The 23,953-nt window shown below is 44.8% G+C and overlaps 1 protein-coding gene and 1 pseudogene across 4 annotated transcripts in view; one reads left to right on the top strand and one right to left on the bottom strand.

Annotated features, from left to right (window-relative positions):
- LOC119461434 (protein kinase C-binding protein 1-like) overlaps positions 1 to 14,728 on the bottom strand; it is a 48,512-nt gene extending 33,784 nt beyond the window's left edge. For 2 of the 4 annotated variants that reach the window (XM_037722734.2, XM_037722737.2), the window contains exons 1-9: positions 14,516 to 14,728; positions 14,037 to 14,076; positions 13,655 to 13,731; positions 9,386 to 9,640; positions 6,431 to 6,523; positions 6,257 to 6,344; positions 5,301 to 5,431; positions 2,137 to 2,196; positions 1,409 to 1,464 (exon numbers count right to left, since the gene is read on the bottom strand). In XM_037722734.2, the coding sequence (XP_037578662.1) occupies positions 1,409 to 1,464; positions 2,137 to 2,196; positions 5,301 to 5,431; positions 6,257 to 6,344; positions 6,431 to 6,523; positions 9,386 to 9,640; positions 13,655 to 13,731; positions 14,037 to 14,067 (791 nt within the window). In that variant the 5' untranslated portion in view covers positions 14,068 to 14,076; positions 14,516 to 14,728. The remainder of the gene's footprint in view (positions 1 to 1,408; positions 1,465 to 2,136; positions 2,197 to 5,300; positions 5,432 to 6,256; positions 6,345 to 6,430; positions 6,524 to 9,385; positions 9,641 to 13,654; positions 13,732 to 14,036; positions 14,077 to 14,515) is intronic. The other 2 variants (XM_037722735.2, XM_037722736.2) reach the window with 2 other exon arrangements.
- Positions 14,729 to 20,868: 6,140 nt separating this feature from the next.
- Positions 20,869 to 22,242, top strand: LOC125947583 (uncharacterized; annotated as a pseudogene).
- The last annotated feature ends 1,711 nt before the right edge of the window (positions 22,243 to 23,953 follow it).

Genomic DNA, 23,953 nt, shown 5'->3' with positions numbered 1-23,953 from the left:
GGCCATTTGGAACCACATGCTGTGCTCACTTCCTCGTCTCTCACCTGGATGTTGACTGTTGCTGAGATTTCAGCTGTTTAGTAACTAGCTCACCCAGATGCTGCTGGATAGAGATGGCTAAGCCTAACCCTAACTGACATGCTTTGCATTAGACTAATGCAAGTGAACATTGTTTTCCTGCACAGCAAGTAAGGGTGGCATCCAACATGCCATTTCCACATTTTATTTCACACTCCTCAGTGCAAGTGCCAAGCGTGACTGTCTCTCACCTTTTTCTTGTATCATCATACACAGGTTCGTCATAGCCACTTTAGAAGACCTCTCCACATTTATTCGTGACAATGCCAACGGCAATAATTCTTTTTCTCACACCAGTGTCAACTGTATTAGGAACTCCACCAAGCATTAGGATACTTAAGGCACAATGGCTGATTCATGTACAAAGAAATACAACTTGCAACACGATAGTGTGCAGGTTTCATGGCTGAGTTGGATTCCACAAGCGAGAGAATGTGTGGGGGAGTCTCAGCAGTGCCTACTGAAACTTGCTATGTAGAAAAATTACACAAATACAGCAGAAAGTCAGCAAAGGCAGCACAGAGGTGCTCTTCCACCTCACAACACTGAAATATATCCACTGTAGCCAGATGTCGAACCCAAACCCTCAGGATCACCAGCACAGTTTCTCAGCCTGGGAGTTACCATAATATCCCATGAGATGCCCCGCTCCCGAAAGGAAATCTACCCCAGTTCTTGGTGTGATTTTATCTTTCTTCCAAAACACAAATCTCCCAGCCTGCGAACAGGAGTTGGGTGAAACTGTTTAAAGACAGCTTTTACGAGACATGGGCTACCTTCATCCTTCATTTGCACTGGGGCAGTAACGCCCAAGCTCAAGCTGAAAGAACCCTCGTAGCAAGACATCGCGAACTTTGTGTCCAAGGCTTGGGCATCTGTGTCCGAGGAAGTTGTGGCCCGGTCGTTTAAGTGCTGTGGAATATCTACCACCCTTGATGGGTCCGAAGACTGTGAGCGACGGGCACTGGCTGTTCCCCCTTCCACTTCCCTGCCAACTATGTCTAACCATGTGCGTGGCAAGGTCATTGACATTTCGTTTGACAGTGATAGTGACTGTTCTTTTGAAGGTTTTGAGGAAGACTGAACAAGGGCATAAAAATAAACCTTCACAACCTTTGGCTATGATGTTTTCTTCTTCTTTTTTTTTTTTTTACCTTTACTGTACAATGAAAGTTAGCCCACTCGCTGTCTTCATCTGATTTGCTCTAGATTTTAGGTGGGCTATCTCTTGGGATATTACAGTACCACAGCATATGGGTCCTAAAAACAGTCTTGCTTCAATCATGCTAGTCACACAATTCTAGCATGTGTCTTAAAAGTGAGGACTCACCTATCATGAGCACCGAAAAACCTGGCATCAATGTTGCCATCTTGAAGACGCATTGCCTGAAATAAATATGCAATTTATTTCTGAGGATGTTTAGCACGCTAGGCCAAGGTTAACAAAACTATTGGCACTAAACTGAATATACAGCTATGATGAGATCAAGGTCAGGGGCTTAACTTTCGGAGTTCTCTTGCCAAGAATAGTTGCTGGCTCACACTAAAAGCTTTGCAATTCTGGCACAACTGTACAACCATAGCTATTGAAATTCTCCAGAAAAAGTCTGCACGAAGCCGGATTACAGGAGACGCGTGAGAGTCGTGCATCCCCACAGAAGATAACCACCTAATGGTTTAAGTGCTTGCGGCATCCAACATTAAAACAATACTAAGCAATAATAAGTTCCCCTACCCTCAATCCATCCTCCATGGAAAGGACAGACCAAACAGCTACAACACATAAAAGACCCTGTGATGTGCTTAAAGTGCTTTGCCCCCCCCCCCCCCATTTGCAGCGAATGCTCACCATCTGCTGCAGCTGTGACAAAGGCCAGAAGAGAGAAAATGCTTAGAGGTGCCAGGTTATGGACAGACCAGCCCACACACTATGAACTGTTAATTACAAACAATAAGTTCCTCAGGCTACTTATTCAGCTTCTGGTGGCCCGCGTACATTCATTTAAATATAGTAATATGCCATACGGCAACGGCACGGTCAAAAAACATGGTACGTACCTTTGCAGGCCAATATGGAAATCCTTTCAACTTTGCCCAAACCAGAAGATGGGGTCTTCTCTGGGGGAAAAAAGAAGGAAAGAAAATGAAATGGAGCTTCCAACTGCTAACCAACATTATGAGCCGCTGCCTGCTTGATGAGGTTACATTTGAACTTTCTCAATGAAATAACAGCGTTTTAGCTAAGTGTTCACAGTTGACTCTGCTGAGACCAGTGTTTCCATGCAGCCACTCAGCAGGAATGCTAATGCGCACGTGCACACAGCTCATCGGCAGCAGAAGGCAGAATGCAGCCCTTGCTCCACCGCAGAAACGAATGAGCTAATTGTGACAGCTTCATTGTCATTTTGCAGGAAAGTGCATCTTTCGCGTCCATGGGAAATTGGAAACTTATCAAAAGTACCAAATCAATAAAGCGCTCTGCAGGGCCTAGAAGCATGAAATGTGAGCAGAGTGGACCATAAGCAACGCTCAGCTTAAGCTGTCTAATGTGCACAACTAGTTATCTGATTGCACATTCATGTGATTGGGTAGTAAGAGTACCTTACAACCATGCATCTCCAGGAATCAGCGGTTTAAAATGTCCTCTTACTTTTCATGCAGTCTCCTTTGGTTATAAGTTTCTCGTTAGACTGAGGCCTGCAAACTGCCAGAAACTGAAGACCTGATATTCAATGTGATGATCATAGCAGTATGATCTACAAACAGAAGCAGCATTCGACATAACATAATGGTTTCTGAAGTCAAAACTATACAGAAATCTACAGCTTGCATCTGAGTTGGTAGAAGTACACTAAACCCAAACACTAAGGAAAACTTGAACGATAGATTATTCTTCAAAAACCCTCCCAGAATTTGTATGAGTAAAAAAAAGAAAAAAAAAAGGGACTTAGCTGCAGTGAGAAAACAAAGGACATGCTTCGATTTTTTAGCTTCACACTGAACTGCGGAGCTGCTAACTCTGTTCTAAGATGTCACCAATATCATATTTTCACAATGTGAGCTCCTTTTTTTTCCACGGGTTGCCACATGGCATAATGAGGGAACAGTCCATGGAAGTCCAAGTTGCTTCTTATATTCAAATGCAATGTAATTTTTAATAAGAGTTAACTGCCGTTGATCAGATGTTGCCACAATTTGAGCTTTCTCAGGGAACGGCTCTTACAGTTTTAAGGAGGAAGTGCCCTCTGTCCACCACTTCAATGTCCCTTTTTTAGACATAAAGATTCTACTTACAGGTTGTTTTTCTGGAAATCTTATGGAATGGTTTATTTCGACACAATGCTATATTTACCAAAAAGTACTTTGGCTTCTTTTCTAAGATTAGCAAACTGAGAAAGATGCTTGTGCTATACTTGGGATCAGCTATATCAAGGTACGAATAGGGCCTAGTTAGTTTGATATCTCAAAAGGAAATAACAGTGTGTGAACTCGCAAAACAAAAGAAAGAAAAGAAAAATGGCAAACGCGTTTGTTTTTGTCCTTTCATCCCATCTTCACACGCTGTTTTATTCCTTCTTCTAACCAGAGCCGTGCTCCGATTATTTGCGGTGCAAGCTCAGCCACCAAGTGCCTCAGCTTAGCAGGAAATGCAACCTCTCCGTGACAGAAAGCACGAATTTGCAAAGTGAGACGTACAGCATTTGTGGCTCATCAGACAAATGCTCCTGCTCCAGCACATGTTTGTATGATGTGTAGCTGTAAGTGTATTGAACTCCTGTTAAAATGTTTAAGCCTAACGTTATGGGTGATCCGCTGCTGCAATGCACCCTATCTCTGGCTCTGTCACTTATACATACCTGCCAACCTCAATACTTTCAAATTCGTAAACTCGCGACTGGGGGGGGGGGGGGGGTGCGGCACGGGAATTCTGTCGAGGAGCGGGGAATTCTGCCGAGGACCCTCTGCAGAATTCCTCGGCTACGAAACACCGGAGTGCCGGAGTCGCACTGCGCCCGATGCAGCAGCACCTCGCAAAAAAAAAAAAAAAAAAAAGCGTGGCCCACAAAACAGGTCATACTCACGAAAATAGCCTAGCGAAGGTGACAGGCGAGACGACAAGCCACAGCCTCCAATACAGGAACTGTGCCTGCCGCATCGACCCGAAATCGCCGTCATCTCTGGGGGCGCCACTTACTTACAGGTGGGTCTATATGTTGAGAGTAACGACAACCAGTGACGTCCAGCCGTCGTCAGGTCATCCAATGACCCGATGACGAAGGTAACGTCACAGAGTGAAAAATGTCCTTACTCTGCAGACAATAAAGGTTACGGTGCACACTCCCATTTCATGCGCCCCTATGTAAGTGGCACCACCGCCCACCAGCAACGGTGCGACTTTATTAGGAACTAAAAAAAAAAATCGTGAATAAAACCACTTTTCCGTAAAAATTGAGCTGACATTCGTAAAATCGTAAGACGGGTCCAAATTCGTACATTTTACGAAAATTCGGAAGAGTTGGCAGGTATGCATATACAAGTAGTCTCACATAGGTGAGCACTGAGGTAACAGTTTGTCTACCATGCTATGCTGAAAAACACTATTCCAAGCTCCATACGTATGGCTGAATTAGGCATCGCTAGTTGGCTCTACAATTGTAATCGTTTCCTCTTTTTGTCTTTCAAGTCGTCGAATGTCCTTGTCACATTATATTTGGCAAACACACTAAAATTTTCAAGTGAGTCTGCGGGAACTCTACCGCATTCACAATCGGTCTGCAGATGGGCCTGCTCGCCCTTACCGTTGGATGCACTTAGCCTCTGCAGGCCTTAAGATAGATAAATGAGGGTTAGTTAATCATCACAGCACTTCTGCCCTTTTTAGCTTTATGGCACGTCTGTCTCCAGCTCTAACAATTTTAACAGCCATGTCTCCTCCTGTGTCACAAGTTCCCTTGAGGTATTCTGCAAACAATGGTAGCATGCTCTGTAACCTCGTAGAACTAACACTCACATCACTGGAAGTAAATAAGGGCAGCGGTGACCGCAGTGACAATAAAAAGTGAGCGCAGGCTTTTGCCCAGATTTGTGAGCTTCCTTGCATGCTTTGAAAAGTAGTATTTGTTCTAAGTGGTCATTACTACATGCTCTCATGCTAGGCCCACTCATAGGAAGGTTACAATGCTGTCCAGGGACATTCTGCAGGAACAAACAGAGATACTTACACAGGGTTCAGTGAACCATGACTCTTGAGTATTAGCATTCTTGTAGCAGTCCGGGCACACCTCAATGTCTTCCATCTCCTGCTTGCACACCTTCATCAACACCTTGGCACTCATGGAAAGTTTATGGTTATCTGGAAAAGTTGTGCATGAGTCAGTGGTAATGTACTCAGAGATGCAATGGGCCACTGCACCCTCTGAACCCCCAACTTCCTTCCTAAGCTTAGTGGAAAAGATACTGCATGGTATCCTTCACCTTCTTTTGATATAGCATACCTATATTAGCCTATGCCATCATTCATATTCTTCACATTACTATGATCGAGTGATCGATAGGGTTTGTTGCCCCAAGCACATTAATATGCAGGCTATTAGAGGTGTTGCATTCAGGTTGCAATAGGCTTTGACCAATTTAAGTTCTTGTGCACCTAACTCTAAGTACATGAAGATTTTTGCATTCTGCCCAAACTGGAATGTGGCCGCAGTGACTGAAAATCAAACCCGTGATCTTGTGCTCAGTGGAAGGATGCCAAAGCATCTAAGCCACAGCAATAGATAAAAGAAAGTATGCCAAGAACACAAGTTTGAAACAACTGTATGTCTTTATAGCTTGGAAATTTGGGAACACCGTGAAGTAAATGGGACATAGGAAGGAGTGCACAGGACAAGGTGCTAAGTTGACATTCACTGTTTCTTCCAACAGCAAACAAGACATTCAAAGGTAGAAAAAGGAAGAATACCCAAATTGTGTCTGTGCATAATGCATGTTTAATTGACATGTGCCAGTAAAAGGAAGGCAAGTCCTTTTGTGTACAAAGATAATGAGGACATGCTAATGCAGCTGTCACAACCCTTGGAAACAGCAGAGAAACTAGCAAAAATTATTCACACTTCTGTTCTGAATCATATGCACACAAACAAAAAAGAAAAAGAAATGCCATAAAGTTTCTGCAACTTACATCCATTAAATATAATACAGTTGTGATAAATCCATCGGGCGTCACTGAGAAATGCTTCAGTACAGCCATAGTGCTTCCACCTCACATTCTGCAAGTGTAAAAGCACAGCGCTTACAAAAAACATCCTTGAATAAAAAGAAAATTGCTGCAACTTACAGTATCAGTTGCACTCACCTTTTCAAGTATACTGAGGTCGAAAGGGTGACTAACATAGTCCGTGTATGAGGTGTACGTCTTCGTGCAGACAGGCTTTAAGAAAGCTTCATGCTGTAAAAGTAACCACACATAGTAAAACAGCTCAAAAAATAAAAAAAATATATTATTGCAATGTGAGGTTAGGTTTGCAGTTTTCAACACATTCATACATGAACTGATGCACCGTACGTCCAGAGTCACACCATCTGAGGATGAGCCACTTATCAAGACTTTGGTGCTTCAAACAGGTTCTCCATTTCGATGTTGTCTGCTTGAGATTCACTCTTTCCCCCCAAGAACAAACTCTTTGTAGCTGCAATGTGAAGCTGTTTCAAAGAAACTGCCTGCAAGTTTGGAACTCCTTTAAGATTGGCATTATGCATCATATTGCACCTTCAAACTCTCTAAAGCCCTCTGAAATATCCGGATTGATTAATATCACAGTCATGCATTTCTTGCACCTACTCTGCAGTCTTCCCTGTTGATTTCACTAATAAGACAACAGCAAACTCGTGGCGTCGAGAATGCCGAATGTGAACACTAAGGATTTCTGACTGGTTACTATATGTATAATACATGATAATTATATACTACACACACACACACACACACACACACACACACACACATGTATATAAATAAGTGCTTTAGTTGTTCTACGCGCTAACTAAAAGAGATATCACCTTGTGACCAAACCCTCTCCTTAATGTTTGGCAAGCAAGTGAATAAATATAAAAAACTATGGAGAGTAGCCCCATCTTCAGAACTGCTGTGGCACATGCATGACTCAAGCCAAATACACAATAAGTGGCTTCTATACATGTGTGTACACCTTAATCCAATATGAAAGGACACAACTGATTTGTGTTCAAAATGCGATTCCTGCAAACATGCAAGGCAGAACTTCACTCACTGCTATTTGTTATGTTGCTCAACTGTTGAAGAATCCTGCTCATGAAACTCTTCCTCATTACAATTACACACAAGAAAAATTACTGCATTTGAATGCAAATTCAGTGCTCCCTTTCATATTGGACGACAGCTTACAGCCTGGAACAAAAGTTTACAGTCTTACAATTTTGCTCAAAAGGCTACCTACCCTTTCCTTAACTTCTTGAAATACTTAGCACATTTTGTGTGTATCTTTATGCATCCCTCAGCACCATGGCTATTTTGACAACAAATATCCCCCCCCCCCCCCCCCCCCCCCAGCACTGGCACAATGAATGAACAGCAGCTAATTTTTATACTGTTAGAAGGCCACCATGCTGAATTCATTTTTTGTCCTAGAAATTGGTTTTCCGACACATTACTTCATCTGCATTTAAGCTATCCCACCAGAAAACAACCTGCCTCACTTATTATCACTATTATTTGTAAACTTGCTCAATATACATACCTGCCAAGTTCGGAGAAACTAAATCCGGGAGATCATCCTACCGGCGGGGGGGGGAGGTAAGTCGGTTACACCCCCCCTCCACCAACGTCGATATTTTCAAGTACTGCCAGGAGAACTTCACTACAACTTTATTTACCGATATACAAATGACCACATGAACATCAAGGTCTCACTTTTGAAAGCATTTCGTTGTTGCTAATTTTGCCTTCAAACATTCTTTAAAATTTACTTAAATTCTCGGGTCTTACGTCCCACAACCACCATCTGATTATGAGGCACGCCGTAGTGGAGGACTCCGGATTAATTTGGGCCACCTGGGGTTTTTTAACGTGCACCCAATGGACGGCACATGGGCGTTTTTGCATTTCGCCGCCAACGAAATGCGGCCGCTGTGGCCTAGATTTGATCCCGCAAACTCGTGCTTAGCAGCGCAATGCCAAAGCCACTAAGCAACCTTGGCGGGTGTTCAATAATTCTTCAGATAATGTTTGATTGTAAGAAATTCCATTTCTTTCACATTTTGCGAGGTTCACATTTCCTAACGTCTTGAACGAGCGACACATGGACGAACGGCGCTGCGTCTGAGCTCGCATTTTTCACGATGTTAAATTGCCACTCGCACTCTGCATTGCCTCTGTGGTATTAACAAAATACCCAGAGTCACTTCGGCTGAGCACTACATTAAAAATACTTGATACTTATTGCGCTAGCGCTCCTCACTTTTAAAGCCATGACTGACCGTAGGCCTACACAATGCCAGAGCGGCTGACGCTGAGGAGAACGATGGAGAGTCTAGTGTTGCTAGTTGTGGAAGGCGGCATTCGCTGGCCAGCTTAATGGGACTAGGGCCACTATGGCACCCAACAATAGCATCAGCGTAAGGAGCAGCTCTGCAGTTAACGAAATAGCGGATGTAAAGGGTTTCCCGACTACTTTCTTAACAATGTTTTGCGCAATGAACTTCTAACTGGATTAGATTGGGTTGGATTTTTTTTTGCCAATGTGGCCTGACAAAGCGCTGGATGAGGGAACGGGACACAACAGCAATTTCCGGGAGATTTTCCTGTCAACCGTACAACCAGAAATATGGTCCAATACCGCGGGAGTCTCCCGGGTTACCCGGGAGACTTGGCAGGTATGAATATGGTATCTTGGTTAGCTCACATCTTACTGGCAATGTTATTCTGCACACTTATGAAGCAATGGCTATTTGAATCTATGCAAAATGGTGAAGTGTTTAAAGGACAAAGAAACAAAAAAGGAACCTTTGAACGATAGTCGTCTCCTACCATGTACTAATTTGCATTGTGTATTGAGGCTGATGTCAATAAACGCAAGCTCCCGCTTGCCCTCACGGCATAGATTATGCTAGCTTCTGAGCTCCAAAAATCTGTAACTTGTGTTCCAAATTTGAGCAAAAAACATGATAAGAAACAAAACAACGTATTCTGCCTAAAGCAAGCAATAACTTTTCTTTAGCTGCCCGAGTTAACATCTGCTTCGTCATTCTCTTTGAGATCTTTGTAATTACTCACTGTGTGCTGCTTGAGCCTCTGTATGGCAAACTGAAGGAGACTGCAGAACTCATCCACTGTGAGTAGTGAGAGGGAGGGAGAGCGCGTGTCCACATTCTCGGCGGCCATGACACGCACACACTCGGGGCAGACCCACTCGGTGAGGCTCTTGACCTTGAGGTTGACGCAGGAAGCATGGTAGCTACGTGGGCATGTGTCGCACCACAGTGTTGACGGTTCCCGGTGGCAGATCCAGCAGAAGCGGTCCCCACCCTCCTGGCACGGGGTCAGTCAAGGATGCCATCATCAAATTTTAAATAAATTTGTACTAGGTGGAAACCTTTTTTGACAGCAAAATTTCGAGTTTCTTTCCGTGACTCACATATTTTTTGCAGGCTTTCTGGAATTCGAACGCTTTCCTCTATGGTCACAAAATATACCCTTAACAGCATGGTGCATCACATATGATACGTGACAACTTTTGCTTATAAAATCGTAACCACGTTTCTTTAGAAAATTGATGGTTTGATTAGACATATGTGACCTAACCGAAGGCTTGTTTAAGTTTACCACAAGAAAATAAATATTCATGCAGTAAGGGGTGAATAATTGATAGTGTTTTATGTCAAGAAGTTGCCAGATGGGCACAACTTAGTGGCGGGCACTACAGTCCATTTCCTGCCAGCAGGGAACACTGTGAAGTTAAGCGAGACTTACCTCACTGCTTGCACTCGTGAGCAAAAAATAGTGTATCATGTATGAATGAAAGATATAGGTAAGCATCATGTACTTCGATGCAAAATTGTCCCCTAATTTTATGCCGCAAAATATCACACAATTATTTGATTGATGGTGTTGCAGTTCTGAACCTATTTACCACCAAACAACCAACACATTTCTGCGGCCAGGTGTCACTTAAGCTGGTGACCAAAACAGTGTATTGCATGCCGAAACCACCAAGGCGCACAAAGAATGTGCGATTCGACATAGCCTCTCATCTACAAGTTGTAGTTGTAATATATTCCGTAGAAAGCATACCAGAACAAAAACAAATTGCACTGCAAAATGCACAGAGCGAGATTCCTATGACTGCACTACTGGTGCAGCTTTTACAGCACTGCCTTCAAAGTACAAAACAGAGTATAGGTTAATCCTGTGTACTGCAAAGTGCTCAGCGATTGAAACGCGATACTCAAGACAGCATGGCAGCTGGTGCTTTTAGCGCCACTGGTGATCGCTGGGTGATCGCTTAGGGGGCCAAATGCAGTTACGATGCATCAAAAAGATTCTCGCTTTCATGTAACACAAAAATGCATCATCCCAGTGTCACCAGTGCCCACCGGTGGCACAAAAAAGTGCCGGCCGCCAAGTAGCCCAAGTATCGCATTTCAATCGCTGAGCACTGTAAATAAGATTTTTGATGAAGCTATAGTATGAAGCTATAATATCTACAAACTTGCACCCATTGGTATGCAGGAACGGCAGCCAGGACTTTAACCTGCGCCTTTGTGCTCAAAAAGCAGAACATCACAGCCACTGGTTTGTGAGCCACAGCCAAGCATTTTGGAAAAAAAAGGAAAGCAAATCATCTACAAAATGAGCCAGCTTGGTTAGTCGTCAAATATTTGCAGTTGGAACGCTGTGATTCCACCAGGTAGCAAAAGATTTCACGATTCAAGAATTGTTTATTCGTTACAAAAACGGTAGGTCCTAAGTGGTATATTATACAGGCGAGGGTCTTAAAATGAAAGATTGAACCAAGACCCTCAATAGGCAATACAAAGCATTAATACATTAGAAGCAGCATAACAGGTATCAATGAATATAAATGAAAAACTATCCGGACAGTAGTAGGAATTCAAAAAACATAGGTAGTAATCTAGTACGTAAAAACACAAGTAACAAAAGTCCACATCATCATCATCATCAGCCTATATTTATGTCCACTGCAGGAAGAAGGCCTCTACCTGCTGCAATCTCTAAAGTCTACATGTAACAGTACAATTACTACACATAATACATTATACAACCGAATATAAATAAATATGGCTGAATTTATTGTAAGATAAATGCTCTAAGTGATGATAAAAAAAATAAAAAAAGATGATCTTTATTAAGGAGTTCAGTAAATTATTCCACTGTTTTATTGCTGTGTATTCTGAAGTCATTTGTCCATAATTAGTGTAAGCTCTGGGGTGTAAAAAATTGTTTATAACAAATCTCGTAGGATTATTGTTTTTCAGCATGTTAACACAATAAAGTTATATTGTAGCTGATTTGTTACTAACTTATAAAAAAGAAGCAGGTTAAAACAAAGCAATTGATTCACTGAAAAAAACCTTGTTATCACAGCGTAAGCAGTCTACACTCAGGTATTAGAAGTCCTAGTGATTGCGATGGCTTGATTTTCAATGCGTTGAATAGGTAAAGGGTGACATTTGTACGTGTTTCTCCAAAGCACATACAAATGTCACCTTTTACCTGTTCAGCACATTCAAAATCAAGCCATCCACACCATGGCATGATTTTGCACGCATGCTGAAATCACTCTTAAATGATACGTTGAAGCAACTGTACTTCATTTATTATGCAGATCAGCAATCAAGGCTGGGAGATGTCATGCTTGTTTCAACAAGAAATTGTTAGCTATTGAAAAGAAAAAGAAAGTACAGTATGAAGCTGCTATGAAAGTCACAATGAGAGTAATTCAACTTCATTTGAGCCCAAATTAACTAGGGGTGGGCAAATATTCAAATACAAATTGAATATTACACACTAACTATTCGTATTTGAAACGGAACTATTCGGTATTTTCTAATATTCAAAACTAACCAAATATTTTGCAACAGCCGAATGTTAAAGTGTGGTTACTGTTCTCCGCCTGCTAAACAAAGTACATTCAAACCCGGATATATTGAACCTGATGGGGATTACAAAAAGATTCGATATATAGGTATTACGATATATAAAATAAAAATTTTATATATCGGGGATTTTACTGCAGTTCGTTATACCCAGTAATTCATTATATGTGGGTTCAATATATCTGGGTTTTACTGTATTGCAAATCATCAGCAGAGCAACAATGACAAAAGTTTTTGAAGCAATGCAGGACCAAAATAAGTCTTGCAAGCTTTGTCTTCAGTTTTGTGGTGGAAGCCTACATGTCAATCTGTGTCTTTGCTTTAGTGTGCCATTTAGTGTTTTTGGTATTCTAGTCATAGCAGTTTTATCTTTTACATTATAACTTCTTATGCTCTTGCAACCAGCCATTTACATACACACAAGGCCTTCAGCATCTTCCCCCCCCCACCCCCCTAAAGCTTCTGACCTTTTGCCGGCAACAATTCATTAAGCGTTTTTGAAAAGCTATTCATATAGTAGCCATTCTTTCTTGGAAAGCTTGTTTGCAACCAGGCTCTAAAGTTGTTGAGAAGCTTTTTGTTCAGTTTTTTTAGAGGCAATTAGTAATCTTGCGTTTAAAGCTGATCCTTTGTCTCTAATAGTTCACTGTCTCTCTTGAATTAGTCGGTACAGGTGTGGTACCTAAACATAGCAAAATAAAGATATTCCTGCTGTACATATATGCACCTGCGTTTGACCATTCTATACTTATTATTCGTATTCGAAAAAGTTTATATTCACCCACCTTTACTATTAACTTGTCTATTGTGAACTGTGAGCAGCATCCCAGTAAGAAGTGCAACTTATTCTTCAGCCGCATTATGCCCTTTCTCCTATATGCACATAATAATGAGTGGCAACAACTGATTGATTTATTCATTCATTTATGGGTTTAATGTTTCAAATGAATGCTAGGGCTATGAGAAGTGCCATAGCATAGGGCTCTGGATAAATTTTGATCACCTGGAGTTCTTCGACTTGCACCTAAATCGAGGGACTCAAGCGTTCTTGTATTTCACCTCCACTGAAATGCGACTGCCACAGTAGGAAGCCAAACTTGCGACCTCATGCAGCCTGTGTCGTGAAACACTTCATGCACTTCCACGACTATGAAGCTACAAGTCGTCTTTGAGGAGTCATCATATGCTGCAGGAACAACATCCATGAATGACAACTAAAGACTGCTTTGTTACACAAGCTATCATCTGAGTGCACAGAGGTTAATTAACCACGCAATCAACGAACTGTGAGCATGATGACTTCAATAACAGTATTTCGAGTGCAGATTTTTCTGAACTATTGTGGTTCTAGGAAAATGTTGGCTAAGAGTTTGCCATGCGATAATCAGCACATGTATAAGATACTCAAGCAATCAACAGTGCATACCTTTGCAGGCTTTGGCTTCTTGACATCAGGACCACTCGCTGTTGGGGCTACCCTTTTTTTGCCTGAAATGACAGAACCTGTAGCAATCACTGTCACAGGAGTGCTGCTGCACATAACTTTTATGAAAGATTAATAAACAATATAATGCATCTTTCCAAATTACTACACTGTTTCACAGTGAAGTCTGCAACGATTTGACATTGTAAAAGATAAACAAAGTTCACACGCTGGTATAAGGCAAGCCGTCTCTAAAACGCAAAAATGTTCAGACTGTAGATTTGTCGCTGTTTAAGCTTACGAAAAGCGACGCAAATATAAAGGCAGCTTGAGCTAGACATAGTCAGAGAAGAAATAATGAGATACTTTTAATGAAGTGAAATACCTTTGAGGCGAGCCTGGTCTTCAGAACTCATCTTGCATTACTGAAAGAGCAGAACATATGACTGGAAATAATGAAATGTGCGTAATCAAGGGGCATGAAAACGGACAAAACTGACTGAGAAAATTCACGATCGCTACATTCGAACCCGCGTGCAGCCTACAAGCGCGTGCGCCTCATCAGGAGCAGAAGAACGTGCACTGTGTGGTTCTCCGTTGAGCGCACTAAATGTAAACATGAACGTAATGGTTGCGCGAGCACAAAAAGCAATGGAATGCGAGACACTAAGCGTCTCCTTAACTTGTGCCAACAAGAAACAAGTGTGTAACTTGCACAAGCGTTGGAGTTTACGCCACGGTGAAGGGTCCCGGAAGTGTGATCACATCGTGAAATTACACAAGAGCCCGTTCACAGTATCCTAAGCAGGCGACAGGACCGCGTCGGGCCAGCGAAAAGATGACCGCGCACACATGGACACTAACCAGTCTCGATCGGTGCAACCTCGGTGGATGTTGATCACAGGCACACCACATTATTTAGCTGCTTCGCTCACATGAGAGACGTTCACAGATTCGATTCCAGGTACACGCAATTGTGCATCGTTGATAATTACTCAATTACTTATAAAAACACTTGCACGCTGCTGAAAACAAAACTCCCCACAAAGCGAGCAAACAACACACTAGGTGGCGCGAGCTATGAAAAAGTTCTTATTGAGAAACGCAAGTGTAAATCAAGAATCACGCATGTGGTGCGTGTGAATAAAAAATAGAGGTTTGTGTTCAACAATAAAATGATGGCTGGACGTTTATACTTAGGCGCTGTAAATATTATTATCGAGTACACACACTCACCGCAATGTTGCATTATATAAGCTGATCTAAAGTACGTGAGAGTGAAATATGGCAATATATTGATTCAAAGGGTTCAAAATGTTGCCTTTATTAACAAGTAAAGGGCATTTTCTTTATTGCACCACTTTAAGTAGTTTCGGTTTCGTTATGGACACAGCCGATTGGCATTTGGCAGCAGTTTGCGCGTCGAGCTCAAGGACGCTGTCTAGACGTGTGTGCTTCCTGTGATCGTTCACGCAAGACATACACATTATATTTGAAATCTAGTTTACGCTAAAAAAATATTACGTGGAATCTCCTCAGGGAGTTATCTGAATGATGCGTAAGCACTTCGTAGTAACGGCATTGTGTTGAGTGCTCACACAGCCCTGCTGGTAATCGTAGCATTGCTCAGCGGCTGCGGTCGTCTTGGCGCCATTACAGTAAATGCGACGGCGCTGCGACGACACGAACTGCTGCGGAAGGCAGCGCAACGTTAAGCCACCGTAGCAACGTGAACTGATGAGGCAAGCAAACTACTGCAGGTGGCGTCGCCAGGTGCGCTGATGACGTTCCGACGGTGAAGGACTTTATCCGACGGTTCCGATCCGAGGACCGAAGCCACGGCTGCTCCACAATTCTGGCTTGCTATAAGGGTGTGTCTAGTGCCTGCTGTTGTCGCGCATCCTACACTCCGTGTCCTTTCTGAGCAGTTCTCAGGCACGGCCACTTCTAATGTGTCTAGGCGTGCCTGATTGCACACGTCACGTAGTCACAGAGACGCGCTCGTGCCACTGCTCGCGCGTTCGTCATCGTCACGGTCATCGTCTTCCACAGACGAAAGCATTGTTGCTGGTTTATCTTGAAAGCGATCGACGCGACGGACGGACGGACGCTCGGATAGTTTTCTCGTTGGGTAACCATGCTTACGCATTTTGTAACTTCGTGGAGATATTTGCTCCAGTAGCCCACCCAGGATTGACAGTTTGCCAATACCATCTAAACAGCACTAATTTCGATTTCTTCACGGAAAACTTGTCAAAAAAAAAATTCGCTTTTTTGCGAGTGTGCAGACGATTGCGCGTCTTACATCTTAGTTGCAGCACTCAAATGCGTGAGGAAAGATAAGGGGTTAAACAAAAGACGGGGGGTTAAGTCGGCCTCGGGTTGGGGGGGGGGGATTTCCACCGCCCCCCCACCCCGAGGCTTCCACCGCTTACACATTTAAAACCCAAATTCCTTTGCACATATTTTGCGTTCCTTTGCCGTAAATTTGCACTCGTGGCCGATAGCGTCTTCTAACATTCAGTGCTCTCTTTCTAAAAAAAAAAAAGAAAAAAAAAAAAAAAAAATTAACAGCCCTTCCCCTGTCGAGAAAATGGGGGTAAGCGAAGCTTGTCGTGTGTGTATCTCACCTTCGTGGTGATTTTCTTTCTTTCTTCTCTATCTATACATATATCTCTTTCTTTCTCTCTCTCTTTATTTCTCTCTCTCTTCTTTTCTCTTCCGCTCTTTTTCTCTTTCTTTCTCACTTCCTTTCTCCCTCTCTTTCTTCTCTCTTTCTTTTTCTTTCTCTGACATTCGTGGTGATTTTCTTTCTCTCTCTCTTTCTCTCATCCTCTATCTCTATCTATCTTTCTCTCTTTATTTCTTTCTCTCCCTCTCTCTTTCTTGTTCTATTTTCTCTCCCTTTCTCTCTTCCTTCCTTTCTCTCTCTCTTTCTTTCTGTGACCTTCGTGGTGATTTTCTTCTTTCTCTCTATCTTTCTTTCTCGCTATCTTTCTCTCTTTTTGTCCCTGGTATGTGCCAATGAGCTTGGACCCTTTCTGCACATCGCCAGGATCGGCCCACTTTTCAGCGTGACACCACCACCACCACCGCCGAAACTTGTGAGCCTATAAAGCTTCGCTTAAAATCGCTAATGAGTCGACGGCACTTTGTATCTCACAAAGAGGCCAAGGCTATCCAAGGCGATCGGAGTTCTACATACTCGCAAAGACATGTACACTAGATGAACACTTACAGAATTGCTTAGAAACCGGTTTCTGTGCGATTACACGTCGCACGTACTTCCATGTTCTTACACGAACCAGGCGTTCTGATCAGTCATTTACTGTTCGTGTTCCATTTTATGCTGACACAACCCCCCCCTGAGGCCGACTTAACCCCCCCTTTTGTTTAACCCCTTTTCTTTCCTTACGCATTTGAGTACTGCAACTAAGATGTAATACGCGCAAGCGTCTGCACACTCGCAAAAAGCGCATTTTTTGACAATTTCCCGTGAATAAATCGAAATTAGTGCTGTTTAGATGGTATTGGCAAACTGTCAACCCCCCCCCCCCCCTGGCAGAGATCCTGGGTGCGCTACTGGCTGACAGTATATCAATTTATGGTCAGGTGGTGCGGCAACAACGCTAGCATCAAAGCTTCACCATAGAGTGTCGCGGCGTATCGTCTTTGCGACGTTCTGTGCCGATTTAAAGATGTCGCAGTTTCACTCGAAAGGCGAAGCATCAATTGCGATAGCAAATTAGTAGAGAGCTATACTGAGTAAGCATAGTAGTTTTATCAGCTGAATAAACTTGGACATGTAGCAGCACCAGCAACGCGCAGAACTGTTGTCAACGCCGTCGGCGTTTTGCCCGCGTTCGCACACAACGCGCGCGGCGTTGGTTACTGTTGCCGGTGCCTCTGGCGGTAGCTCGGAGGTTTTCGACGAGATCAGAACGGGACACTCGTCGAGCAGCGTCGGAAGTCTTTACCACCTTCTCGCTCGCAATGTTTTATTTTATTGCGATAGCAATTATATGGACACTTCAAGCGCATTCCTGCCGTCGCCGTCGCCGTGAGGTTCCGTACAAAGTCCAACGGCGATAAACTCGTCGCCGCGCGCCGTATGCTGTATGTGCGAGTGAAAGCGCGCGAGTCCCTCGCGCGCTTTCACGGAGAGCAAACGCACGGTGGAGAGCAAACACGACGTATCCGGTCGTGCAAAAGGCCGTGGGGGGATGGGAGGGAGGGGAGGCGACGTCAAGCTGCGGCACTAAATGCGTATCTTGCGACCGGGTGCAAGGGGAACTGGCGACTCAATCTCCCATGCAAAAGGAGGAAAGCGGTAAGGCAGCACGGGAGGGAGGGTGCGCGGCTTCTACTTTGCCAGAAATTGCGTACTTGTACTTTGCGCGGCTGAGGGCTGTCGCGCGCACCGTATCTTGAAAACGATCTCCACACGGCTCTGACCTTTGTATGCGCTGTGCTTTCGCCGCTGAGTTTCCGTTGTAACCGATAGACCACATGAACCTTCGGTCACTGCTCCTGCCGTGCTTGCTCGAGCCAGCGTTCTGACAGTGCTTGCCTGCGGTCATCGAGTGTGATCTATTCATGTTTGCTTGAGCGCGCTGACACAATACTTGTTAACTCAGTTAGTAAGCGAATGTGTCAAGTTTATGCAGCCCATAAAACTATTATCCTTACTCCGCATACTCTACTAGTAAATTTGTTATCGCAATTGATGCTTTGCCTTTCGGCCGAAACTGCGACTTTTTTATCTAAATACGTATTTGGTGCCGCAGCTAAACGTCGCCTCCCATCCCTCGCCCCCCTCCCCCCATGGCCTGGAGCAAACGCGACGGAAGAAGTCGCGTTTGCTCTCCGCCGTGCGTTCACTCCCCGTGAAAGCACGCGTCCCTCGCGCGCTTTCACTCGCACATACAGCATACGTCGGGCGGCGTCGATTTCATCGCCGTTGGACTTCATACGGAACCTCACAGCGACGGCGACGCCGACGGCAGAAATCCGCTTGGAGTGTCCATATAATTACTATTGCAATAAAATAAAATTAATATTTAAACTGCGAACAGCATATGTTTGATTGTATCACTATAAATCATAATCTTTTCATTACACCAAAATCTCATGAAATGTTCTCGGCGGTTGTCGGTACCTTTCACCGAAAGAAACTATTAGAAATTATTGACTGCAAAGAAACAAACGACCTCTTGTCGGTCTCCATGATGATAATCTGTTTTCAGCAACCTCCTCGATTATAGTCAATAATTTCTGATATAGGGGGTGAAAGGTACCGACAACCGCCGAGAACATGTCATGAGATCTAGGCTTGTCGGCATCAATTGCGATCCATACGGAGATGATAATCTGTATAAACTTTGCAGCAGCATCAGCAAGTTCGCTCAAAATGCTGCGGCGTTGGTGACTGTTGCCGGAGCCGATTATAGTGCCGCAGCAACGGCTTCTCGCGCGTCGGAAGAAGGTGCGTTTTTCATATATGGTGATTGTAAAGGAGAAAAGAGACGCCTACTTCTGCAGCCCTTAAGCGAGCACGGCGCGGAACGCGCGTTTGTTCTCCGCCGGGCTCACTCCCGTGAAACGCGCCCCTCGGCCTTTACCGACAAGCGTTTGGCGCCATTGGCCGAGCCGTGCTCCCTCAAGGGCTGCAGAAGATAGCGCCAACCTTTCCCTTTCCCTCAAGAACCATACCACGGCGAGATTTCTTCTCCAAAGGTCATACGGAACCTCACGGCGACGGCGACGGCGACGGCGACGGCTACGGCGACGGCGACGCCGACGGCAGATTGCTTTTGAGGTCCATATAATTGCTATCGCAATAATAAACAAACGTCCTCTTGTATGCACGAAGGAAGGTAGGAATCCAAGGTTGCAACTATTAAACATTAGTGTATTGACTATAAATCGAGGAGGTTGCCGAAAACAGATTATCATCACGGAGACCAGCAAAAGGAAGTTTGTTTCGTTGCCTTTAGGCAAAGAAACAAACGTGAAGTAGCTAGGAATCCAAAGCTGCAAAAAAAAAAAAAAAAAAAAAAAAACTAATGAGCTCACTAATTGTTGTATGTCTTGTTTTTTTTTTTCCTTTTTAATGGTCGTTTTCAGCAAGTAAGCTTTGCTAGTTTTAGTGGGCGGAACAGGGGATTATGAAGGACGGGTAGCATTTTTTTTTACCCAGTTATTCTTGTCGTGCATCTCGTCTCGCTTCACTGCCAAAGCCCTCTGGAGAGACCATTATGTGCCGTAATGTTTTTTCTTTTGTGCTGATGACAGCGTTGTCCCCTGCCTTTTCAATAGAAGCACGTAGGAAAAATTAACGCGACTTCGTGTTATTTTTTCCTCCGTGCTTCTATTCTTTGAACTATAGCTGCAGGCTCTAGGTTCCAGGAGATCGCGTCCGCGTACACCGGAAGTAGGCAACAATTTTGTTGCGTCTCGTTTACTTGGTATATACCACAATTGGCATGGAAGGGTACGAATGCATGACTAACGTGACTGATAAATCATGACATCAACAACATCTCATGCTCCTCAGTTACGTCACGATTAACGATAATAAAATCACGTGTGGCGCATACCTGCATTTGATATGCGGGTATGAGCCAGGGACAAGAAAGAAAGGACGACGGAAAGAACGAAGGAAAGAAAGAAAGGTAGAGGTCTCGTCATTGTCGTGCCAACGCCTCGGCAGACGATCGGGCCCGCGATGCGGAGCGCATCGCGGGCGGTCTTGACGCAACAAACGCACTACTTGGCCATCGCGCCGGGCGAAAACAAGACGCCGGTGTCCTTGCTCTTTTACGAACATGCCGAAGACGCTAAATATAGTTGTTACATAGGTGTGGTGTGTGTGCCGAATACGAGAGCACTCAGTTGGAAGGTTGGAACATGAATGTTTATTGCTTCCGTCTGGGAGCGTATATATACGAAAATGAAAGGGGGAATGGAGGACAAGGGAAATTATGTAAGAAGAAACCGCACGCGCCGCCATGCGTTTGCGAGGCAGTTTGAGTGTGACTGACGTCACTTTACAACATCTACCCTATCTTAGTACTGAAGTCGCTGTACTGGTTTTATTTGACGTGTAGAGCACCGCAAAGCTTGGGGTGAGCTGTCGGGTTCAGCCGTGGCAGCGTTGCTCGCTGCGAGTTCCGGTTGAACTTCATGCTCTGGTTCTACTATGCCCCCTTGTTCAGCTGACGGTCTCGGCGATTGTGGGCATAGCCACTAGGAGTACCTGTTCTTGATGTTCGATTTGCCGCTTCTTGATCTGTACGAAGCGGTGGCGTCGAATCTTCCGCTTCCGCAGCTGGTCAACATGTCGTCGTGCTGATTCGGCCGGTGTTCGTATGGTAACTGTTATATAGTGACGTTGCATGTCCATTTTATCGCTTATCACCCACGCAAGTAGCAGTGGCCTTATCACGGGTTTGTAATACTATCAAAGGACTGTGCTTCAATGAACACATGTTCATTCGCACCCGGGCGTCCGACTGATTTACAACCTTGGCGACGAGGCGGACCGGCCCGGAGAGGCCGCCGTCGAAGAACGCGGGATGGCTGTCGGCAAGATCGGCGAGTATCGTCTCGGCACGAACGCGTCTTGGGATGAGTACGTCGAGCGGTTGGAAATATTCTGCGTCGCGAACAAGATAACAACGGACGAGCAGTTCTGCTGAGTTGTTGCGGCGAAGCAGCGTACGGGCTTATCGTAACCCTGGTGAAGCCAGTATAAGACCGACCCCGGCAAGCTACGACGAAATCAAGCTGGCGGTTCGCAAGCGCCTGCATCCGAGGCCTTCGGAGCTGTACGCAAGGTTTTTGTTCTACAGAAGAAACAAGGCGGCTGAAGAATCGGTGGCAGACTACTTTACTGCTCTGCGAAAGCGGGCCGAAGACTGCGGTTTTGGTGACAAGCAGTTGCATGACGTCATGATGCGGGTTCGTTTTGTATGCGGCATCAAGAACAAAGCAGTCCAGCAGCGGCTTATCGTAGAGCACAACCTTACGTTCCAGGTGGCCTACGACATGGCCGTGACAGCAGAAACTACGGCAAAACAGCAGTGAGCCATACGCAAACAGGGACGAGACGAGACAAAAGACAGCCAGGGGCAAATACAAGCAACCCGCACGAAACGAGACACCGCGGCGGAAGATTCCATTTGCTACCGCTGCAACGGTAAGCACACTCCGCATTTATGCAGTTCTAGAAAGGCGGCATGTTTCAAGTGCAAAAAAAGTTGAACACATAGCAAAAGCCTGTCGTTCAAAAGACGAGGGTAGAACTTCTAAAAAAAAAAAAAAAAAAAAGCCAGACGCTACATGAACAGAAGAGGAAAGGGTGTAAAAGAAAGGGCGCATAGGAAATGAGCGAAATAATTTATCTCTGCGAAGTAAATGAGCAAGAACCAAAGTTCATGGTAGAAGTACACATTGAAGGGCAAGATGTCCCGACGGAAATCGATTCTGGAGCATCGTGCTCAATTGTGAGTGAAGAAATGTTTCGATTAATCGAGGGAAAGCAAAATAAAATACCCCTTCAAGAATCAAGCACAACGCTCGTAACCTGGTCAAAGGAAGCATTGCCTGTGGTGGGTCGCGCAAGCGTTGTGGTGGAATTCGAGGGCCGGAAGGTAAAGCTGCCTTTGTTGGTAGTGAAGAGGCGAGGTAACAGCTTGCTTGGGCGGAACTGGTTTAGGCCGTTGGACATTGGGTTGCATGGAATTCAGCAAATGAAGATGGACGACGTGTCCTCACGATTTTTCGAGGTGTTTCGCAGTGACCTTCCTGGCTTCAATGGACCGCCAGTTTACATCGAACTGAAAGACGACGCCAAACCGACGTTCCTCAAGAGTCATCCAGTTCCACTATCACTGAAGGACGACGTGGCCAAAGAAGTGGACCGTTTGGTGCAACAAGGAGTCTGGGAACCAGTCGAGTACTCCAACTGGGCAACGCCGCTGGTAGTGGTAAGGAAAAAAGACGGAACCTTACGTCTCTGCGGTGACTACCGTAGCACGGTAAACAAGGCAGTTAAAAACAGCGGGTATCCTTTTCCCACTACCGCGGAAATACTCTCGGCCCTTGGGTCAAGCAAGGTGTTTACCAAGCTCAAGCTTATCAACAGCTTAGTCTGGATAATGTCTCGGCCAAGGTACTCACAGGTTATAGGATAAAGGGGCTGCACAAGGTCAGGCGGCTGCCGTTTGGAATTTCTGTCGCACCCTGGGTGTTTCAACGAGCCATCGACACGTTGTTGGCAGGCATTCCTGGCCTTAAGGCTTATCTTGGTGATATCCTGATTTCTGGACGTAACGCGGAAGAGCACGCAGAAAGACTGGAGACTGTGTTGTCGCATTTGCAAAGCGCACAGTTAAGTCAACAAGGACAAGTACGAATTCAACCAGACATGCATTGACTTCTTGGGACACAGTATTGATCACACAGATATACAACCAATTAAGCCGAAGCAAGACTGACGCCATCCAGCAAGCGCCAGCGCCCACTAGCAAGAAGGAGCTGCAAGCCTTTTTGGGGCTACCGAACCTCTACAGCAGTTCCCTCAAGGGCAGGACTGAAGCGGCGGAACCTCTCTATCGGCTCCTGGACCACGACCACGAATGGCAGTGGACAGGTGAGCACCAACGGGCGTTCGAGAGGCTGAAGAAGCTACTTAGCTCAGATGCCGTACTTGTTCACTCTGATCTCAAGCTTCCCTTGATGCTGTGCTGTGACGCATCCCCTGTAGGGGTGGGGGCGGTGCTGACCCATAGGGCAGCTGACGGGAGTGAGCAACCCATAGCTTATGCTTCACGAACTCTTGGCGCAAGTGAGCGTAACTACGTCCAAATTGACAAAGAGGGTTCAGTCGTCGTCTTCGGTGTAAAAAAAAAAAAAAAAAAAAAGAAAAAAAATGTTTCATCAGTACCTTCACGGTGATAACACGGTGATAATTCACGGTGTTAACAGATCACAAACCACTTTTGGGTTTAACACGGACAAGCGAGTGCCGGAAGTACTGTCGCCCAGAATTCTTCGGTGGATTCTGTTGTCTGCTTATAACTATCGCATCCAGTACATGCGAGGCGAAGGCGACTCCAACGCCGATGCACTCAGGCGCCTGCCAGCCCCCGAGGACGAGGATGAACCACAGCCACCCGGAGACGTGCTTCTGTTGGAAGCTGTCGAGTGTGCACCGTTACAGGCAGCGGACATTGTCATACTGATCAAGAAAGACAGCGTCTTGGCCAAGGTAAAGGACTGGATCCTCACTGGCTGGCC

Source organism: Dermacentor silvarum, chromosome 8, assembly GCF_013339745.2.
Source record: "Dermacentor silvarum isolate Dsil-2018 chromosome 8, BIME_Dsil_1.4, whole genome shotgun sequence".
NCBI lineage: Eukaryota > Metazoa > Arthropoda > Arachnida > Ixodida > Ixodidae > Dermacentor > Dermacentor silvarum.
This window is presented reverse-complemented; position numbering and strand designations above follow the sequence as displayed.